Here is a 14,242-nt window from a genome sequence, read left to right as displayed (position 1 = left end):
CACACAACGTATTTGTATCTTTGGTACACACATTGATACAGACAAAATCAATTCAACTTGCATTTTGCACATCATCAATACCTCAGAGAAAAATTTCATTTTAAAATTTTGTTTAGCAATATTGCGAATCAAACTGATTTTTTAGTTGAGAATCATAGTTTTCTATCGTAATTTTTGCTACACAATTGTAGAAATGTGTAGCAAGAAGGTTGTTTTGTATAGCTTTTTGCTATGCTACACTGGCGAAATTATTCCCTGTACCTCCATCGACCTTTACCCATCCAATATTGAGGATCAGCAAAGGGGGTCGCACAACAAGCAATTACGTATTTAACTATGATTACAAATTATCGTTCACGCTGATTTTAATGTAAGCGTCATTTGAATCGGTTTGGACCGACATTCGTGAGTCACTTACCTATTTGCTGTTGGACATACGGCGCTAACAATTTGGTCTTCTTTTTTTCAAAGCCTTTATCTGTAATATCCCCTAGAGGAAGAAAAAATATAATAATTCAAAATATAATAACTCTAATAATAATAATAACAGGTTAACGGTATAGTCAACTCTCCCAATACCGGACACCTTTGGGCTGGCCTAATATGTTTGCTTTTCCGAAAAGTCCGGTATTCACTGAGAATGCGTTTTACTTTCTATTTGGTAAAAATGAATTTGGGACCTTTTGGGCCTACAAAAGTTTGGTTTTGGGAGAGATTCCGATTTTCAGAGGGTCCGATATTGGGAGAGTGAACTCTATTACAGTGAGTATACATAAAACATCAGGTACTATATATTATTGTTTCTGTTTTTGACATTATCATTACCACCATTAATGATATGATGTGTTAGTGAGTACAAATATATAGATAATATAACACGAACAAAAACAAAACTATACATAAATCATCATTGCTGTTGTTTTTTAACATCTTATTCTTTTACATTTTTTTGTCAACGATTCTTTAGCGTTGAGAGTATCCCTGAATTATTTATGCTAATGTGGTTGTATGGAAACAAGTATTTAAGTATTACTGTATGCGTACAACAATTTTATGTTCTACAACCTGCATACATAAAGTAATGTGAATCAACTATTGTATAATAAGGTATGAAAACACACATATTATGACATTAACAATGCAAGTCCAACATTTCCATAATTTATATGAGCTTATCAATCATCAAATCATTTCCATTTATCGATTTTGAAATAACCAGGGTTTTGGATTTGTTGATATCTTTGATTGAACATTTTTGGGTTGTTGATATTTCTGGATTGGTCTAGATTTTAAGTCCCTTCTGACAATCTACAAATTTGGTAAATAATGGTCTGATTCAGAGGCTTTGCACATTGCATAGTCTAACAAGAAATATTTCTTACAAAAAACGCTGCTTAAAGATCACTATCCTGCTGCATTATGGTCATACAATATACCCATAATGCAGTAGTACTGTCGGATAATGTACAACACTGTACTAAATTGTCACAAAATCCATTGACCTGTTAAACTATTAACTATAGGATTTAGAATAATCAGCTCAATTGATATAAGTCCTACAGTACTGTAGGTCCCTGAAAAGCTTCCTACTGCAGTAATGTGTATCAGGTAACAGGATTTAGGTCAGCATACTGTACTGTACAGATGTTTTCTACATTGACAGAACACCAGGGTGTGCTTTTATTAAGTGAGAAACAGAGCACACTGCTACAAAGCAGGGAGTTGTAAAATAAGACAAAGGGTGTGGTTCATATAGTACAGTTAAGGCCAATTTACACCAATTTACACAGACGAGTGGTAACGTTAATAATATAGAATCTATGTTATTCCTTGGGAACGGGCAGTTTCCGGTGAGGAAAGATACAGATTCTACATGGTACAAGCTACGCGAATTTATTTGCCTTAATAGTTATTAAACAGTACTACTATCAGAACAATGAGTTTGTTGGATTTAAAAAATAAATACAGTCAATTACTACTAATGCATATTAATGTGTTTGTTGACAGTGTTTCACTTGTATTTTAATTTCTTCTAAAAAAGTACATTACACCATTTATCCCACAAACAATATTTATGTTATAAGGCAAAATATTTACTGTACATTATTAAACATACTAAGATCAAGTTACAATAGTGATAAGATCTATTATTATGACATTATAATGTTTCTAAATGCGACACGGTAGCATATTACATAACACATTAGTACAGTACATCATAGTGGGGGGGGGGGGGAGAGGGGGACACTCTGAGGTGACAGCCAGTGCAATACCTGATTGTTTTTACATTCTATTTCGGAGCGACCTTAAATTATGACAATTTACTTTGGTATGTTGGTTCCTGTAATTTATACCGTGTTGATAGCACCAAGTATTTAAATCAGGAAAGGATAATACAAATAATATCTTTTGTTTTCATTTTTAGTTTCCTTTCATTCTGAAAAATGTCACTACGCAGCGTAAACAATGAGTTGGTAGACAATTAACATGGTACAGTACTGCATTCTGCATTTAACTTGAAGTAAAAGGTTAATAATAAACAACTTGTCATTTATAAATGTTGATTTTTGGGCACTAGTCAAAGGCTTAAAAAACTAATAAAACACTAAATAAATTTGATATTTTATAAAACGGCAAAATAAAACAAGACTATTCGGATAAATATTTCTGTATGGTCACATTTATTTTATTGACCATTATTTTGACAGGATGTTTAACTGCATTGTGGGTAAAGATAGTGAAAACAAATTCTCCAGCAAGATTACCATTACATGGTTAATGCGTGTGTTAAATCATGGAGGTAAAATATTAATAAAATAATAATTATTTTACACCTCCATGATTTAATTAAATCTATTTTAAGTTTGTGTGCTGTAGTGTAAGAAACAGGTTAATGTATTTCAATATTTTTGTTATGATCACCTGCTAATAAGCATAATATTAAACAAGCTATGTTATCAGTCTTTATAAGAGTACATTATATTTTCTGATTCCTTATAGATATCTTCACTTTCAGTTATGTTTGTAACAATTATTCCACAACAGACAATTGTACTTTAATTGGTGTGTTTACAACAGACTTAAAAGTAGGAAGGCCTTGAATGTCACAGGTTATTTAAACACTTCCCAATTGCACAATATGACTTAAAAGTTAAATACAACATTGTCATGAAAAAGTATTAAATGATAAATACAGTTTGCTGGAATCCTCCAGTTCATAAATGGAAACAAATATGTAACTTTCTGTTATTTTTCCCAAAAAGGTCACATTTCCTAATTGAACTTTTGACCTTTGACATTATAAACCAAAACAAACTAGTTAGGAGCTATTTTGCAACATCTGTCCTAGTTTATGGTAACTCCCAATGGAATGTAATATAGCCTCCTGTATTTTCATTATCATTCAAAAACAGAATAAAATCAGAAAAATAAATAGCATATTAAATTATATTTTTTAATTAAGTTTTTATTATTAATATAATAATTTTGATTTTCTCCTCATTTTAATAAGCCATAAAAAAATAATTTGGAAACATTTTCTAATATGGCTTTATTAATATTTCCAATATTTATGGTGTGTACTGAAAACATATATTATATTAATATTCAAGAAAAACATGAAAATACTGTAATTCCAAGCAGAATTAAAATTAATATACAATTTTCTGTATTATTTTTATTAAATGTTATGAATTCTATGCATACAATTTACAAATGAATGTAATTTATAGACATGAATTGATGTGAATGAGAGAAAGTAAGATTAAACATTTCATAGGAGGACTTTTCTTTGAAACCCCAAACCGTGCCTTCTTTACAATCTACAATATCAATTACACGTGCCAAACAGCACAGTTATTTTCATCATCATCCATGCAATATCCAGCAAGCAAGGAAACATACATAAGGAAATTGACATCCGACGATGAAGCTTCAACTTAGAAGCTGCCAGCTAGTAATTACAAAATGCCATCAATTTCAGTTCGCAAAAATCATCAAAATGCAAATTTACTTCACCTTTTAGTTGATTTTCAAATGTTAGAGGTTAATTTTGCTTTTACTATCAAAACTTTTATGATACAAAGCTATGCAGTACTTTGTAAATGGCAACGAATAATCATATTGTTAATTTTGTATAATTTAAAATGCTTATATATTTGGATTGTACTGTAGAAACTAACTAAGCAATTCCAACCACACCCAGGCTGACCACACCTCAATAGGAGTTTGAACGTCAAATAACATCAACATTAAAATTTAATCATATTTTACAACAACAAATTATTACCGACCTCTTTTGTTTTTTTAATTGTAACATTTGAATTCATTCTAATATAAGTGTTAATTAAGATTTTCAGTTTTTTTAGTTAAACTCTTCTTTTTAATTGTTAATTTATTTCTTGTATGATGTCTTACAGAAAACACCACTGAGGTGAACAAGTGTTATCGTGATTAAATAAGTTTTATTATTGTTATTAAATTGTGGGTATGGCAACACAAACAGGACAAAATTATACATTAATAATAAAAGTAACATTCTTTTGTTGACTCATATTAATGAACATGATTTCGCACTAATATATGATCATAACATCCTGGTTTATGGGATTATTAGTAAAGAATGTAATTAAGTATGTTGAAATTTCTTCTAATCTAACTAATGCTTGTAATGTTGAAATATCTAATGCTATAATTTTGATGTGAAATTATTAAAATACTTTTAAATGAAAATGAAATCTTAATATACACTGTACAGGTACTGTATCTAGTTGATATCATCATCAAATTGCAATCTGTTGTTTTGTTGTTTTTACTATTCTGTCCATTGTCTCAATATCTATGAACCGTAGTATACTAGCCTTTGGGGCTGTATGTCCCATTGCACCAGGCTAATGAGATGTTACAATTTGCCTAGATAGTTACAATAGTCGATTCTTTCATCCAACCATGAATTTATCTGATACTATCAATTAATGCATAATTTCACTCCTGGATTCAATGAAGGGTTGTAATGCGAGCAAGTTTTACCAGTTAACAATAATTATAATCATCATTGAACCTGATGTTTGAATACAGCTAATTATAACCCCAATTGTACTGACAATACTTTGAATAAATTACACGAGCATTCTGTGACAAGTATACTGTAGCTTAAAACTACTTTTGATTTATTCAGGCTTTTACTGTACTTCTCCGTGTTTGTAACTAATAACTTGGGCAAGGTTTTATAAACAGATAATAATTAAAGACTAAAGAGGTAATTCATTAATTATACCGACAATGAGGATGTCTGGATTTTTGGGTACTATTCACAAACACACCAATAGTTAACTTAATTACAGTATTTACTTATTTATTACTCCTTAACAAAAAAGAAAATAAGAAAAAACTAATTAGTCTGTACTTAAAAAAAAAAAAATTAAATATTCACATAAAAATAATACAAATCAACGTCAAAGTTTACAATAGACGCTTTTATACTAAATATCCTGGGGTTTTGGGGAGACATCACCAATTAAGATTGGGTTAACATAATGCCACAGCTGCAGTTTAAAACAATTATTATATTGGTTTTTGACAATTTTATCATTTTGTTGGATATAAAAAAAAAAAAAATTGTATTGCATTCATCTTTTTAAGCGGCCGAACACATAAAAAACATCCCATTTTGTGAAATACTGTACTATTATTTAAAGTGTTTAATAAATGTACTTCTAGGCTTCGTCTGCTAGGCTAGGCCCAACAATGGAATTAACATTGTGCACTAGGAGGCTAGATAGGATAGACAATCCACCTGCACAAGCCACAAAAAGCCATGCAATTGATTGGACACAAAATGAAAACAAAGCAAATTCCAGCTTACCTTCTCGCCATTCTTGCTCCAGTTCGGCTAATTTTTCTTTTATAGGAGCGGGTAAAGCAGCCATATTTACTTTTGGTTGAGCCATAGTATATTTTGTATTTATATATTGTACAATTAGAGTAAAATAAGTATTAAAATTCCATTTCAAACGTGCCTTCTTCGCCGTTCCAATCAATTAATTGCAGAGAGCGCCATCTACTGTATGGTGTGAAGTGAAAATGTCTATTTTGATTTTGACGTCCCCACCCGGTCATGTGATTAGAAACAGCTGATTGGGCGATTAAGAACAAAGCGAGGAGGGCGGTATGACACCAAAATAAAATGTGTTTATGGATGTATAATACTAATAATAAAAACAAAATATAATACGTGACTTTCTTTTTCATCATATTCATAAATATAATTTAAAGATTTATTGGAAGGCACAATATCATGCTTTATTAGCTATTACATAATCTGCCTATTACATACTTCGGGTAGTTCTACAACACTCCTAAATAATACAATGTGCAATTATAAGGTTTTTTTTGTAAATAATAAATATTGTATTTAAACGAAAATGTGTACATGTGTATTAAATATTGAAAACATTCCTAGCGAGATATTTTATAAAATGTGTTTTTAAAAAACTATATATCAAAATATATAAAGTGTACGTTCTAAAAAAGGTTATATTTTAAATACCAAAAAGTACTTATATAATATATGTACTCAATATAAATTTCTATAAAGCCTATTAAATTGAGAAGGAAATAAGTTTAAAATATGAAATAAGCACACAACTTAAAATAGACGAGGTCAGCATGGAATTTAATAGCTTAATGCGATGTTTCCTTTAACTACATATGGATCATATATTTAGTATCACACTAGGCCCTGATCGTCAAGTAACGCGATGTGGGTGGACAAGGGGGCATTGACTTAATCCTAATATCCCTAGACACTTATGAACCACCCACAGCAAGCCTCACTACTCAAGTTGTTGCAAAGCCAATTCAAAATCTTAAATTACGAAATTTTAATTACCAATTAACATCATCCTGGAACAAGTTAATATCAGTCTTTTTTTTGGTAGGATATTCTTATTTTATGGCAGTTTTTGTACAAACAAGTTTGAAATGCAGCCAAGTATGGTATTAAATTTTACCATACTAGATTAACTAATGTAAACCAATGCACAGCAAATATAAAGCCACAATAAAAAAAGAAATTACACAAATGTTTAGAAATAAAATTTAGTAGCATTCGAAAAATAATAACAGTGTAGCTTTTTGTTAAATTTTTGCCAGCGCACAATTTTTGTAATATAGATTCATAATTTTGTATACGATGGACGGGTTACAATTCTGTTTAAGAACTGTATCTATATAGCAAAAATGGCCAACAATCAATTCATTATTATAAAATTAACAGTGTCAATTATTTCTGTCCATTGTTTTCACTGTTATTGTTAAATCCTAGTTCCGATGACACGCGATCTATGATTGGCCGTCCAAGTACGACCTCACGATTTAATACAAGTCCGTATGTGAAACCGTCAACAATAGATTCTTCCATAGTGTTCCTAATATGATTATGGTTTTTATAGCTGTGGTCGGTCGAAATGTTCTCTGTTGAAAGTTCCGTTGACATTTTCAGAATAAGTTCCACATATGTAGTGTCGAAATGGAGGTTAGCTTGTGTTGTAGCGCTGTTAGCGAACGGTCCGAACAAGAGGGAGTGAGTTGAAGCATCCAACGTGGGCGGTTGAAACTGGTTGAATGCAACGACGTAGAAAACAGCGGTCGTTGCCATGAAACTGTACGTCAGCACACAGGCACACATAATCTATTAAAAAAACGATTAATTCATACATTTTTTATCATCGGTATGGTGTGCACTAAATGAATGTGTTTTTCTAACTAAAATATTATATTTTTAAATTTAAAAACATATTTATACAGCATAAAAACATATCAGGTATAGATATTGCACAGGTATAAAGCTCTGTCTACACTATCAAACTTTATGTGACAACAAAATGTGATGTGCCCATATATGGAAATGATGATGTCATATTACTACCATATTTGGACATCACTATCATAAATTTTTGGCACATCACAGTTTTTTTTACAAACTAGTTTAATAGTGTAGACAGGGCTTTACATATGGTCCTGTTTAATGTGTAGAAGTGATAAATTCTTACTTTTATTATGTGCGCCATCATTGTCAGAATTGCCTGATGGTAATCTGGGTTGTTGAGGATAACAGCGAGATCCGTGTACGAGAACCATCCTCGTCTACTGCCCTCTTTTAACGCAATCCTGCAATTTACATCGAAACAGAAACATACTGATAGTTCAAATTTCAATTTTATATGAAAAACCAAATTTAGTTATTCTTTTTCTTATTAAATTATTAATATACCAAACAATCATTATATTTATGATGAAATATGATATTAAAATATCAACAAAAATGACATACGTTTGTTCTACTTGGTTTAGGCACTTGAGGAAGTCTGGAGGCCTGACAAACAGATCCCAGTCCTGTAAGGCAAACCAAACAAAATTAATGATTAAAAAAAACAAAACATAAACTAGGTTGTTTAAGTATACTCATCTAATATTAAAATCTTTGGTATTTTAAAGATGTATTGTCCCCCCAAAACATGAAAAATAAAGATAAGCCACTTTGTAGTATTAACAAAGTTAATCACTTCTGTAGAAGAAAAACCTCTGAAAAATATAATGTTTTCACAGCCAAATTGAAAATGTTTGGCTTTAAATTACAGTTTTTAATGTAAAAATTTTTTTTTTTCGATCCCATTTTTGGTGTGAATATCTTGTATGTAACATTAAAATGGCATATTAAAAAAAAAAAAGGTAAACAAATATTTTTTCAGGGGGACAATATATGTTTAACAGAATATGTTATCCAAACTAAACAAAAAAAATTAAAAGTAATGACAAACAAAAAAATTACATAAATTATGTTTTTAAGTATATACTGATCTAATATTGAAATCTTTGGCATTTTAACAGAATATTTTTTACATCTGGCTAGCATCCAAACTCACAGACTCTAGTTCTACAATGTTCATAACTTATTTAATTATTCTAGGGAAAAAGATTACAAGAATTTCTTAGTAAAGGTTTACTGTATAAATGATTAAATTATTAAATTAAAGTAGTTTCAAAATAAAGTTGAAATTTAACAAATGCCTTACTATTGCACTTAGAAATTCTTGTTCCAGTTTATGTACACTTTCAGTATCCGTATTTCCTATGGAGAAGAAAATGAAATTAAACAACACATTGATTTAATTAATGCCCTGTCTACACTATCAAACTAGTTTGACAAAAAAAAGTGTGATGTGCCCAAATATGGTAATGATATGCTTAAATATGGTCTTGATATGCTTAAATATGGTAGTGATATGACATCATCATGTCCATATATGGGCACATCATATTTTGTTTGTCACATAAAGTTTGATAGTGTAGACAGAGCTTAAAAAAGAGTGTCTACATGACAACTAAATCTGTAATAATAACAATGATTTTTTAACCCTCCTTGTGGACACCCCTATTCTGGGGCAGCCCTATTAAGGGACACTTTGTTGGGTCCTTGAAATTCACAGTAGGCACAGTATACAACAACTAATGAATGATCTTCATTAAATGGATGTTTTAATGAGTTTAAAATGTACTGGTCTATACAGTTTATCTTTGAACTCATAAAAATATCCTATAAATTCCATGAATACAAATTATTTGTTGTATAATAATATAAGTAATATCATTTGTAAACATTAACCATAATTATTACACTACAGCTGTGATACACTCTTATACTACACTAAAACCTACCCTCAACTGTACACTGTGTTATCTGTATCCCTGATTTAAATAATACAGTCGAATATCCCAATACCGGACTCTCTGAAAACCAGAAACTTTCCCAATACCAGACTTTTTTTGAGGACCAAAAAGGTCCCAAAATTCTTTTTACCATTAGAAACGCATTCTGAATACCAGAATTTTCCGAAAAACCAAGCATATTTGGCCAGCCCAAAGGTGTCCAGTATTGGGAGATTTGACGTGGTGTACCGCAAACTTGACTGTAATTGTTTGCGATTGTCGTCACTTACCAGCTTTAGCCCATTCGTCATTAAACATTTCTTCCTCTTCTCCTTCGTCATAAGCAAACTTGGTGGCAATCATCTGAAATAAATAATATTCTTCATTAGTTAACATCATTCTTAAATATTTCCAAGAATCAAAATTAACCCCAAACAATAAATAATATTAAAAGTTCAATTCAATATTTAAGGCTGCTTTGACCAAGGCAATCTAAGAACAGGATGCTGAGCCCGGCCAGATCAAAGGGTTTAACGATCAATCTCCGCTACTTAAACGCTTGTCTGTTATGATAGCCTATCTTGACAAGTTGAGCTCAGCGTCCTGTCAATTGATTGTTTTGCTCTTACAAAACACTTTACTTCATGCTACAGTATATATCTATATTTGTATTATAATTGTTTTATTTTGTAGTACAGTCAACTCTCCCAATACCGGAAACCTTCTGGCCAAATATATCTGGTTTTCCGGAAAGTATGTTATTCGGAATGTGGTTTTAATGGAAAAAATTAATTTGAAACTGTTTGAAAATCTGGTATTGGGAGAGATGACTTTTAATTTTGTTTTAAAAATTGTTGATACTATAATATTGAGTGAGTAGTCTTATTTACCATTGAAACGAGAAACAGGTCGGTTGAGGCAACATTATGGAGGTAATTAGGATTCTTGTGACGAAGTCTTTCCAGATATATCAATGCCACCATCAGAGTACATGGAGAAATACTTGACTTTCTGTGGTAATAAAAGAAATGAAATTTATGAGACAAATTCCAACTTAAGGCTAACTCACTTAAGTACATTGAGTAGAATTGCTTAACATGCTTACCTTGCTACATTGGACACATATTTTGTATCCACAGACCTTTTCCCAGTCGATTGATTGGCATTTTTGAACAATTGTGTTGCTAGGTCTAAAAAAACAAAAATTGTATTTATTATTATGAAGTTAGCAATACTAACTAGGCCCTATTAAAGACGGTATACAGTTAGCGCTTACAGACACTGCATATTGATGCTCAAAACAATATTACTCCTGCATCCCACTAGACAATTATCGTAAATTTATATATATACATTTTTTTTTTATTTTTCAGCAATAATTATTTTGCTTAAAATAAAAGAATAAGAAATCACAAATTTTGTTTGTACATATCATACTGTATATATGTTGTTAAGTTAAATGAATACATTTACTTTATACAAACAAATGATTTGTGTAATTGCAAATGAAGCAAGCATTCAAAGTCTTTACCTGTGAGAGGATGAGCATGCCCACAAGCTGGTGTATCTCTTCCAAAGTAAAGTGTTTTCCGTAATCTTTCGGTTATTACCAAGTTGAAAGGAGATCGCTAAAAAGGAGAGACGGAATGAAAAAACATCTTGTTAAAATAACTGATTGATTGGAATTTGTATGTATGTAATTGTAAATGTTAACTGAATCAAAATTATAAAATTTCGTTTCGCACCCAAAACTGGGCCTAACTATGACTTCACGGTCACTCACCATCGGCATATGGGCATCACCGCCACGCATGCAGTTTTAATTATTAAATTAATCTAGGCTAATCATCAGTTGATTTTAAAATTAAAACATTTTCAATTATTTAGTTAAGGTCAGGATAATGAATTGCATGGGGATCCGGATTACATATTTTATTAATATTAGCCACCAACCACCTATATAGCCCTATACACTGGCCTCAATAGGCTAGGCCCATGTACTAAAGTTCACTCCCTCCATCATGGCATGGGAGACAATGCACTCTACTCGGACTCGGTAATCCTCTACATTACATGATACTTCATAGGCTACATACGTAAACGTAGTGCGAGGGCCTAGCTAGCAACACTTTTTGTACGGTTCTAAATCCTTTAAATTCATATATAGAAACACTATTCATTTAATGATAAATACACTAATTTCATAAATCGTACTTCAAAATGTTCTATATCTTCTAAACACTCTTCAGAAACTCTCATAAAGTCTTCAAAATTATCCATCATGATGGAAGGGAATCCACCGTTTTTGCGACGATGATCGGTTTCACAACAGCGCGGCAACTATGGCGCGCCCAATAATTTAGTAGTCTCTTTGCATACGTTACCGTAACACCCAATAACTTATTAGTCTCTTTGCATACGTTAGTAAATAAATGGGATTTCTACGAAAGCCCAATAGGGCCAAAATAAAAATAGTATTACTTTTTTTTCGCCCTAATGAATTTTCGTACACTCACCATATTAATGTATACATTTTGGGAAATATACTGCAGCAACGGATGATAACAGATATATAATGTTTATGTTATTGGAAACTTATTCATTTTGACTTGACATCTTTAAAATGGATGGATCGACAAACAACAAATCTTTCATATGGATCATAATCACTGACGCTTCGATAACGTAGCTACAAATTCAAGAGGACGTTTTCAACATACAAATACAAAACATATTTTGTTTTATTATAGAAAGTTTAATAAAATAATTAAGAACAACATGCCTATAATACAATTAGAAAACTATGCTACTTGGCGTATTTAACTTTTTCTTTATATAAAATAACATTAAAATGTAGAAAAAATATTAAAATCCCATTTAAATATTAATAGTGAACTGCAGGCTATATATACATGATAGTCCGAAGTCGTAGTTATATATCAAGATAAAATCAGTGATGTTTTGTATATTTTTCTTGAATATTTTCAGATTTTCACTCTCCACCACGCTGCATCTCTACAGAGCTGTGTTGTCGTATTTTTCGTTGAGGTGGACTTTGTTTCCGTTTTTGTAGTCGTCCGGTATTTCAGACATGTAATCTCGGCAAGTGAAATCGTGCACCAACACGCCCATTCCGATGACTCCAAAGAATATCGAAATACCGCCAGCGATGATGGCTGACAGGGAGCTGTATTTCAAAGTGTACTCCGTATCGGGGTCTAAAAAATGAAATTTAACGAATATTTTTAATAATAATAAATAATAGATAGATTTATATAGCGCAAATAAACGCCCTATGCGCTCGACAATAAAGAGAAAAGAGTGGAAAACAAAAGAAAGAGAACAAAAAGATAAAAACACTAAGCTAGCACCCAAACCGGAGTATGGGTATACACCATCACCGCTAAATGGGGATCAATGTATACAGTATATGAAATTATTTTTAACAAATATTTGTTATATAATAATAATTTATATATAATAATAATAGTAATTCAACGTTTATTAATTCCTATCAATGGTAAACATTCCTATCAATGGTAAACAATACAATAAAAAAAAGAGGTAATATTGAAGGCTAGGCCGATATAGTTTTCTTGACATTGTTTAAAGACATTTTAAAATGGTCCCATTTACGCTACTTACCAGGAACAGCAGCTGCTATTGCTAACACAGCCATTAATACAATACTACACATATTTCTGTATGAACCCATCTATAAAAGAAACAAAGTTTGTTAATGAATTATGAATATATGCATGTCATTAAGCCATGACTGTAATGTGATAATGAAGCAAGAGTTCTTATGTAATATTCAATTAATTACCATCCTATCTTAACTTAAGGCATTTCCGTTTATAACGATCTTTCAACTACTAAAAATGAAGTAGGCCTATACCGAACCCATTTAATAATCTAGTATTAATGAAGGATGAATCCTTGTGGATCCATGATCTCACAAATTAAATAATTGATATAGGTTATTATCAGTGTGACTATTATAAAAGATAGATTGAAATACAATATTAGGAAACTATTAGTGTGTTTTTATTCAATATTATTAGTGTGTTTGTCTGATAAAGACATCTTGGGTTTTAGTGCATTGTTTTTTAGACTACAATTTTAATGAATTGAACGTATGTACGCACGAGGCCTTGTATTATAAATACTGCACTGCATAAACAGGCCGGCCGGGATATTTAATACAAACATCATTGAAATCAAACGTAAAAGTCTCACCTTAAATATGCTATTTCTAGTTTTTAAGCTCTGACAACCAAACGTTCCTGTCACCACTTGATATCAAAATGGTGGAGTTACGATTCACTGACGATGTACAATCAATTGAATGAAGGCATGATTAGTTCTATTGTTACATAAACAATACAAAAGAACTTAGTATGGCTTAGTAGTTTGCATATAAAATGGTTAGGACAATCAACTTTTGTTATGAAGAGATGACCAACACGGTGACTTAGATTGTATTTAGTTCTTCTGTTACGCGCGATGAAATTCTTTAAAGGGAATGATTTTG

The 14,242-nt window shown here is 31.2% G+C and overlaps 2 protein-coding genes and 1 long non-coding RNA gene across 5 annotated transcripts in view; all 3 read right to left on the bottom strand.

The window, feature by feature from the left end:
* The window catches only part of LOC140040988 (disco-interacting protein 2 homolog C-like), a 49,685-nt gene extending 43,610 nt beyond the window's left edge, over window positions 1-6,075 (bottom strand). For 2 of the 3 annotated variants that reach the window (XM_072087311.1, XM_072087312.1), the window contains exons 1-2: window positions 5,864-6,075; window positions 419-490 (exon numbers count right to left, since the gene is read on the bottom strand). In XM_072087311.1, coding sequence (XP_071943412.1) covers window positions 419-490; window positions 5,864-5,948 — 157 coding nt within the window. In that variant the 5' untranslated portion in view covers window positions 5,949-6,075. The remainder of the gene's footprint in view (window positions 1-418; window positions 491-5,863) is intronic. The other variant, XM_072087313.1, reaches the window with a different exon arrangement.
* Window positions 6,076-6,654: 579 nt separating this feature from the next.
* Window positions 6,655-12,037, bottom strand: LOC140040990 (protein CNPPD1-like). Its single transcript, XM_072087321.1, has 9 exons — window positions 11,923-12,037; window positions 11,240-11,336; window positions 10,814-10,898; window positions 10,599-10,719; window positions 9,999-10,071; window positions 9,075-9,130; window positions 8,333-8,394; window positions 8,052-8,169; window positions 6,655-7,690 (listed from the first exon to the last, which is right to left on the bottom strand). Exons 1-9 carry the CDS (start codon window positions 11,989-11,991, stop codon window positions 7,283-7,285), a joined length of 1,089 nt encoding a protein of 362 aa, XP_071943422.1. The 5' UTR covers window positions 11,992-12,037; the 3' UTR covers window positions 6,655-7,282.
* A 714-nt stretch (window positions 12,038-12,751) lies between these two features.
* LOC140039899 (uncharacterized) lies at window positions 12,752-14,098 on the bottom strand. Its single transcript, XR_011842662.1, has 3 exons — window positions 13,948-14,098; window positions 13,354-13,423; window positions 12,752-12,926 (listed from the first exon to the last, which is right to left on the bottom strand). It is a non-coding gene; the product is annotated as an uncharacterized lncRNA (long non-coding RNA).
* Between the last annotated feature and the right edge of the window lie 144 nt (window positions 14,099-14,242).

The sequence above is a fragment of the Antedon mediterranea genome, chromosome 2, assembly GCF_964355755.1.
Source record: "Antedon mediterranea chromosome 2, ecAntMedi1.1, whole genome shotgun sequence".
Lineage (NCBI taxonomy): Eukaryota > Metazoa > Echinodermata > Crinoidea > Comatulida > Antedonidae > Antedon > Antedon mediterranea.
The sequence above is the reverse complement of the archived record's forward strand: the minus strand, read 5'-3'. Positions and strand labels throughout refer to the sequence as shown.

Excerpts from the sequence above, each read along its gene's own strand:
- LOC140040990 (XM_072087321.1), bottom strand. The coding sequence starts at position 11,991 with ATGATGGATAATTTTGAAGACTTTATGAGAGTTTCTGAAGAGTGTTTA. Across the intron at positions 10,720-10,813 it reads TATGTGTCCAATGTAGCAAG|AAAGTCAAGTATTTCTCCAT; the intron begins GTAAGCATGTTA and ends TTATTACCACAG. Across the intron at positions 9,131-9,998 it reads TGACGAATGGGCTAAAGCTG|GAAATACGGATACTGAAAGT; the intron begins GTAAGTGACGAC and ends TCTTCTCCATAG.